The sequence below is a fragment of the Chrysoperla carnea genome, chromosome 1 (assembly GCF_905475395.1).
Source record: "Chrysoperla carnea chromosome 1, inChrCarn1.1, whole genome shotgun sequence".
NCBI lineage: Eukaryota > Metazoa > Arthropoda > Insecta > Neuroptera > Chrysopidae > Chrysoperla > Chrysoperla carnea.
Window position 1 is genome coordinate 13,786,309 of NC_058337.1, and position 8,496 is coordinate 13,794,804.

At 29.0% G+C, this 8,496-nt stretch overlaps 1 protein-coding gene across 1 annotated transcript; it reads left to right on the forward strand.

Moving 5' to 3' along the window:
• The first annotated feature begins 1,519 nt into the window (after positions 1–1,519).
• Positions 1,520–5,214, forward strand: LOC123301375 (calreticulin). The gene is made up of 5 exons (XM_044884115.1): positions 1,520–1,676; positions 1,787–1,891; positions 3,389–4,032; positions 4,207–4,533; positions 5,093–5,214. Exons 1-5 carry the CDS (start codon positions 1,580–1,582, stop codon positions 5,141–5,143), a joined length of 1,224 nt encoding a protein of 407 aa, XP_044740050.1. The 5' UTR covers positions 1,520–1,579; the 3' UTR covers positions 5,144–5,214.
• Positions 5,215–8,496: the final 3,282 nt, after the last annotated feature.

Sequence of the window (8,496 nt, forward strand, 5' to 3'; positions counted from 1 at the left end):
CTGATTTATTGGTTGGGTTATGATGAAAAACAAAACTATTATCCATCATACAAAAGCCATTTTTATACCCTGTATAAATGTAATATATATCAAAATATACTAAGTTTAGTCCCAAGTTTGTAACGCTTAAAAATATTGATAGGTATTATGAACAAAATTTTGGTATAGATGTTCATTAAATCATCTAATATCTAGGTCCATTTCCGTTTGTCCGTCTGTCCGTCTGTTAAGGTCGCTTTTTAACAGCTAGATCATTTACTTTTTTTAAACAATAACAACTTTCTAATTTAAAGTGTTCAACTATCGATTACCAGTTGAGGAATAGAATGAGCTTTTCATTGAGCTTGAAAGTCTAGGTCAAATTTAATGTCTGCGTGAGATATGTACGCCCTTGAAGGATTTTTATCGATGAAAATTATTTTTCGAGTTTCAAGCATATGTCAACTCAAAAACTTGACATCCTACCTATTTCATACACACAGGGTATAATAATTTGGGTTGAAAAGTCAAATCAATATGATTCAAAAAAATTATTGTAAAAAAATTTGAATCAAATTTTGTTTAAAAGAGGCCCTTTATTTGCAATTAACTACTTTTCCTGATCTTGACCAAATATTATTATTTTAAGAACTTAACCAAACTCAAAAATTTATTTCATATCATTGTTTTCAAAACTGTTAAAGTATCTTTATTGCTTAGAGACTTTTTTAGTGTAAAATGACCCATGTAACCATGAAAAAAATATTTTATTTGAGTTACAAAAACTTGCATTTTTTAATAAATAGATACGAAATTTCGAACAAAAAATTCTTGATTCTTATTGTAGGACGATAAAAAATCATTTGAAAAACTAGAATGATTAGTGAAACATTATTAATTTCTGAAGATATAGTTTTGAAAAAACGTCAATGAGAAGAATTGGTTAAGTATGCATTTATAAATTCGATGTTCTGATTAAAATTTATTCTCACGTAAATGATTTTTGGATTATAATACTATACCGTGGAAACCTTTTTGTCTTAAGAACAAAATTAATAAGTTGTTAGAATCCCTTCACAACAATTGAATATCACATCAGAAGTTAACATTAAATAATTTTGTTTAAAAATATGAAATTTTCTAAAAATAAAATTGAAGGACTTAAATAATGGTGTTATCTGAAACGTTTAGTACAAATATATAAACATATAATAAAAATTCATAAAATTACAATAATTTTAAATATTTAATAATAATTAATCAACTTTTAACAAACCATACAGTAATTTAAAATTTGTAATTTTTGCGCTATTTATAATTGTTTAAATGTAAACCAATAGAAATGTCCACTGTGTTCTAAGCGTTGCGCTGTGAGATGATGATTGGTTAATATCAACCAATCGAACGTATCCATCTGTACAAACAATTTAAAACACAAAGACAAACGGAACTTGATTGTAACCATAGTATCATAAAATGTTAGAAAGAGATAAAACTACAATACCGTAGAAGTATTCTTAAAATATATTGAATGTATACATTGACGGGTTTGGGATAAACGCATTGTATTCGTGGCTAACCGTGCAGAGTGATTGGGTTTATGATCAAAATGCGGTCGTTTTCTATATTATTTGTCGCGTTTGCGATTTTTCATAATATTTATTGTGAAGTGTATTTAGAAGAGAAATTCTTAGATGGTAAGATTTTAATAAATATTATTTAATTTAATTTTTAATGAAAAAATATTTCCTATTTGTTATATCAATTATTTAAGCCGGTTAGTTAATTTATGCAATTATGATTATAGATTCCTGGGAGAAAAATTGGATTTATAGTAAACATCCCGGTAAAGAATTTGGTAAATTTGTAAGAACTCCTGGAAAGTTTTACAACGATGAAGTCCAAGATCAAGGTAGGTTTTAATTTTTAACAATGTTTGCTTTCAAATTGTTCTAGAACGTTCTAGTGTAGGTGGCAAGTAAAGTGAATACTTGGCATGTAAAGTCAATACTTTTACAAATTTTGTACTTGTAAATGTTTGATAATTCAATACAACCCTTTCTTAAAAAGGGTAGTACTTCAGTTGAAATGTAACAATTACACCCATATGAATCAGGGGTGTTAACCGGAGGTGTAGTTTTTGTAGACAGCTTATTTCAAACTTTTAAGGTTTCTTTAATAGAAACACCTTGTACTTAGAAACTTTTTTCTTTTCGTCAAAACTATTGTTATGTCACAGCTAATGATTTACTGAATGTTTTAAAATACAATACACGCCTTACAACATCACCCGGCGAAAAATGTACGGCAGCGAGTTAAACAAGTTTAACATAATAGTTTTTTCGAAAAAGTTTACTGAATGTATTTTACACTTGGTATGTCTATTTCAGAAAAAGTTTTTCAACTGATAAGATGTCCATAAATTTAATTGACCAAAAAATTACGAAAGGCGTACTTTTTAATACTCAAGTTAATTTAAAATGAATACTAAAGAACAAATTTTAATCGACTTCAAAAAGACATTTTGTTTGCGTTCCCTTAAAAGTGCAATTACTGCTTATCGTTTTTCGATACAAGTTTTATTAATCAAAAAAACTTTCCCTTAAGGTTTGTAGACATAAAGTATAACTAACGCACTTTTTCAGGTGTAAATTAAAAAATAAAGAGCATATTTTTAGCGTGTAAATTTGATAAGTGAAACTTGCATCGAAATTGATTATTATCCATTTGATTTTCAGTCACTTACCTTCATTCGTAGATACCGGCGAAACCGGGAACTTACCCTTTTTGAGTTTGGTTAATAACTGCTATTTTGTAAATCAAATAATAATCATTGCAAATTGAAAATTATGCTTATTCGTTTTTTTGTACAAGTCAGTAAGAAACTGATAAAATTTATACATTTTTCGAAAGCTTCAAGTTGAGTATGGCTTGAATATGCTTAAGCAGGGTGACTCGACGGTAATAGGAAAAAGTAATTTAGTAGATAATGATCCGAATTTTTAGTATGTTAAAGTTGGCGAAACATATTATATAAAACAAAAATTTGGGTACTTTGCCTATTAATTTATCGGTAAGGTATCCAACTTTTTTTAATAATATGTTTCCTTAACTATAACATACTATAAAAATTCGCATCATTTTCTACTCTTTTTTTTTTTCCTACTACTGTCGAGTCACTCTTTAAGCCAACGAAATAGAGTGAATATACATACGTGTAAAGGATTTTTCAAAAATTTGAAAAAAATTAAAACTACAATTATATTTTAATCTCTCCTCTTCATATGGATGAAATTGTCGCAATTAAATATTACTCATATACTTCTATCGAGGAACTCCTCGAATTACTATGTATTCTCCTATTATACAATTCAATTCATATTTATCAAATGGTTTTTTTTTTTTATAGGTTTACAAACTTCCCAAGATGCTCGATTTTATGCACTTAGTCACAAATTTCCACCATTCTCTAATGAAGGAAAAGAGTTAGTCATTCAGTTTAGTGTTAAACATGAACAAAATATTGATTGCGGAGGTGGTTACATTAAAGTATTCGATTGTAAATTGAATCAAGAAGATATGCATGGTGAATCACCATACGAAATCATGTTTGGACCTGATATATGTGGACCATCAACTAAGAAAGTTCATGTGATCTTTAGCTACAAAGGACAAAATCATCTAATCAAGAAAGATATCAGATGCAAAGATGATGTTTATACTCATTACTACACATTAGTTGTTCGACCTGACAACACTTATGAAGTTTTAATTGATGGTGAATCAGATACAAAAGGTTCTTTAGAAGAAGATTGGGATTTCTTACCACCACGTAAAATCAAGGATCCAGAAGCAAAGAAACCAGAAGATTGGGATGATAATGAAAAAATTCCAGATCCTGATGATAAGAAACCTGAAGATTGGGATGTCCCAGAACATATTCCTGACCCAGAAGCTACAAAACCTGACGATTGGGACGATGAAATGGACGGTGAATGGGAACCACCAATGATTGATAATCCAGAATATAAAGGAGTCTGGACACCAAAACAAGTAAGTTTTAATTCAAAATTTAAATTCATTGAAATAAAAACGAAAATTTTAGAAATTAAATTTATGGGATTCAATATTATATGGTATCTCCCAAATTATTAAAAACAGAATTTGTATTCTTGTTAATTTCAATTAGCGTTTTGTTACATATTAACAAAATTTTATTTATTTCAGATTAACAATCCAAACTTCAAAGGAATTTGGGAACATCCCTTAATCGACAATCCTGAATTCACAGCTGATGACAATTTATACAGACGCGATGAAATTTGTGCTGTTGGTTTTGATTTATGGCAAGTGAAAGCTGGAACAATCTTTGACAATGTTTTAGTTACCGATGACATCAACTATGCCAAAGATGCTTTAAAATCATTAAAAGAAACTCAAGAAGGTGAAAAGAAAATGAAAGAAAAACAAGATGAACAAGATAATACTAAAGAAGATGTTAAAGATGATGATGAAGATGACGAAGATGAATCACCAAAAGAGTTACCAGCAGATGTAAGTGTAAAATTTTCCACTAATTCACGATTTTGAAGTTTATGCTCATAATTAGAACTCGTTTACTAATCAATTTTCAAAATTTTAAAATAATTTTATTGTGTAATCATAACATGGACTACATTATAAAAAAAAATTCCATTCAGATCTAACTAAATAAGCTCGTTTTGTATATTTTTACGATAGGATGAAACCCCTCATGGTTAGACCTCCGATAATTCATCTGTAGGTTTTTCGGGATCAGTATTTGAAAGTGAAGAAATTTCAAAGTTTGCAATTCTAACTTCTAAACTATTTAAAGTTTATTTAAAATACAAACAAATTTCCTCTTACAGAATGTTTCACAAAAAAGTTATATTTTTTGAAGAGTTTCTTGAATTTGAATTTTCTATTTGTTAAGATTTAAAAGATAGTTTTACAGATTTCTAGATTCTTATTTTGAAACAACGAACACGAAAAATTTGTTCCTAATTAGCTTACACAAAATAATATTGTTACTTAAACAAACAAATAATAATTATTATTTTTATTAATTATTTGTAATTTTTTTTGTTAACAGGAAGAAGAAGATAGCGTTCATGGTGGTCCAGAGGAACACGACGAATTGTAAATAACGAATGACATTCCATCAAGATAAAAATAATTTACATGATACCATCGTTGCCCTCTATAGAATTCATTTTACGTAGTATTTTTTATTACGTACGTGTTTGCAAGCTGGAGACTTTTGTAAATATTGAAATATGAAAAAATTTCATGTTTTTTATTCATTATTAGTGTAATTTCATTGTGTGAGTGCGTTTTTTGTTATATTTTAAGGTGTGAATATTGATATAAAAAAAGTAATTTATATATTATATTATATAATAAAAAAAATAATTGTTTTTTACTTGAAATCATTTTGATTATATTAGTCAATAAAATTTCTCTTCCAAAATGTATTTTTATTCAATTTTTACTATATGACAATGGTAAATTTAAGAAAGACATGTCCAACGAAGTGTACGTGCAAGAAGTGAAGCTCTAATCATCAATACATAGTATAAAACAAAGCACCTTCAATCCATCTCTCAGTTCCTAATCCCTATGTATGCTTAGGTCTTTAAAACTACGTAACGGATTTTGATACGGGTTTTTCTAATGGTTAAAGTGATTCAAGACGAAGGTTTGTATATATAATACAAGTATAATATAGTAGAGTAAGGGTTGAAAGGAATGTGCTTCAAAAACTTAAAAAATTGAGCATCGATTAAGCTCAAATGTTGACAAGATGTACAACCAGCTTCACGGATTGATTTTATCTATTTATAAAATTCGGAAGGGGGTGGAAAGGTGGAGCGAGAAAGTGAGAATAAATAATGTAATATTTACAAATATAACCAAGTGGGGTATCAAATAAGAGCTTGACATGTAAATTAAAAACTGTAATCCCTGCACAAGGGGATGTAGGGGGAGGGGTGAAACTGGGGATGTTGCCCAGCAAAGCAGATAGTTCACAGCTAGTTATTTATACTCGAGGTATTTCTAAATCAGTTCTTATAAACTGTAATAATTTATATTCAAGGTATTCTAGCACGCGTGCTTATAATAAACGCATACCACTAGTTCGATTTACATCTAGGCATATAAATGTCAATAGTACGATAGAATACATGCGTTAAGCAATGCATCTAAGTGAGAGGTATTATATACATGTGTTGACAACAGAAGAACTGTATAGCCTAAAAGACATCGAAACCACGATACAAGTCACTTGCAATTTCAGAAAGCATCTATAATACCTCTTACTTAGATGCATTGCTTAAAGCATGTACTCTGTCATACTCGTGATAGTTGCCTAGATGTAAATCGAACAAGTGGTATATTACTGAAGCAAACAAATGCACTATTATATATTTATAGTTATGTGATTGAGCAACGTCGCAATGATAAAATTTTTATTATATCACACAAATTAACATTTATATTAATTTGAAGGATAAGCTTAATAGTATAGACTGAGAATTTTCATACAAAAAAAAAATTTTTCCACGATAGTTAAGAGAAAAATAGTAATTTTAATAAAATAATACTTTGGAAAAAATTGGAGTGTAGATGAAGGAATTCGGTTCGAGACTCAAATTTAAAAAAAAACAGTCTACTAATGATAGGAAGGTACATATAGCAACAAGCAACAGAAATGTCGTGTCTAATTATCGTAGATTGCTTCGTTACCGATCGCTCATGGCTTTTCCGAAGCATCTATTTTTGAATTTTATATTATTTTTCAACGAAAACTTTTATACAAAAAGATACCATTAAAAGCCTTGAACGGATTTCCTGCGAGTCATACAAGCCGTGAAAATAAATCGTGTTTTCTCGTTTCATCGTGTTGGATTTCAGCTAGTCTCGTTTTTTAAGTACCACAACCCCTAGTTTTTTGTTTTTTATTAACCTTATGACTACCAACTATTATGAATTTTTGACACCCGTTGACAACCTTTATCTCAAATATAGGCTAGTAAAGTTAGATTTTGAAATTAATAAATTACTAACAGCCATTGAAGACCAATATCTCGTATATGCGACATTTTAAAACTTGGTTTTATAAGAAAAATTTTGAATTTTTTTAATTGAATATTTTTATGCGAGCCATTAACAAGTAAAAACACAAAAAATTTTTTGTCGAATAAAAAGTTGAGGTGAATGTACCATACACTTGAATTTCCCATATACGGGACAACATTAATTGAAAGTTTTAATCGATATGAATGGAAATTAAAATTTTTTTCCGATTAATTTAAACAGAAAATCAATTTTACTTTTTTACTAGGATATTATATTGCATAAGGCGATGAATTTTTGCTTAAAATTATCCAATTGTAAAAGAGACTACCTAATGCCAAAGACATAGGAAATGGACTGAACGTTCCTATCTAAATGTACAGTAAATAAAAGCAGAAAATAAAAGAGACAAATCGATGTGCGGTCAGTTAATCGTTCTCTATGCTACAGGGGCAGACAGTAAAGAGACAGGTATTGGTCGCAAGAGTGGACAATTTCTTGAGAATATTGCTTAGTCCATTCTTTATGTATGCGCCTAATGTTAATACAAAACGGGGGAAATATAAATTAGGAAACAAACTCCTGGTTTTTCTTGAGCTCTTGTTTCATAATTCTTCTACAGAACTACGCGCAATCTCCAAGGAAATTTGAAAGTCGAGAAACTGATTGTTTTGGAAATATGTTGACCGTAAGTAAGCTCTTTGAGGGCCAAGCATTGCAAAGGCACTTCACATAAGGTATCGTGATTATAGAAAATTTTTTTTGCAAAATAATTTATTGTAAATATTACACGTCCGCACATTCACTTTTTTAGAGAATGGAATAACATTTTAAGTAGGTGTTAAGAATAACCGCCCCATTGATAATCACCATATTAAAAATTTTTGTCTCTCTTGTAAAAGATACATTGGCTATCAAAATTCGAACTTTTTGCATAAATGTACCAGCTGACCAATAGTGAAATTTTACATCATAACTTCAAAACTTTTCTACCAAGAAAAACGGGCCTTGTCCGATTTGTTGAAAAGATAACCAAAAACAAAATTATATTTATTTTCTTATTAGAGAAGTAACTTATAATGCTAGCTTTTTTGTATTAAAGGTCATTTTTGAGGTCATTAAGATAAACTTTCTTATTTTATTTACGGGAAAGAATTTGTTTTTCGAAAAAATGTTTTGAACCAAGTTGTATGGCTTGTTAAGATTAATAACTTTCAAAATTAAACCTATTATCAGTAATTCAAACCTCCACTCTCAAGAAAAGTGGGGCATCCTATACATGATTATGTTTTCTAGACTTGCCAGGAACGACGCACTATCTTAAAAATATTCTTTTAAAAATTTTCTTAGATTAAAATAATAAGCTCATAATTCGTTTATGGAATAAAACAAGTTAATTTTTTTTAATTAGATTTAATT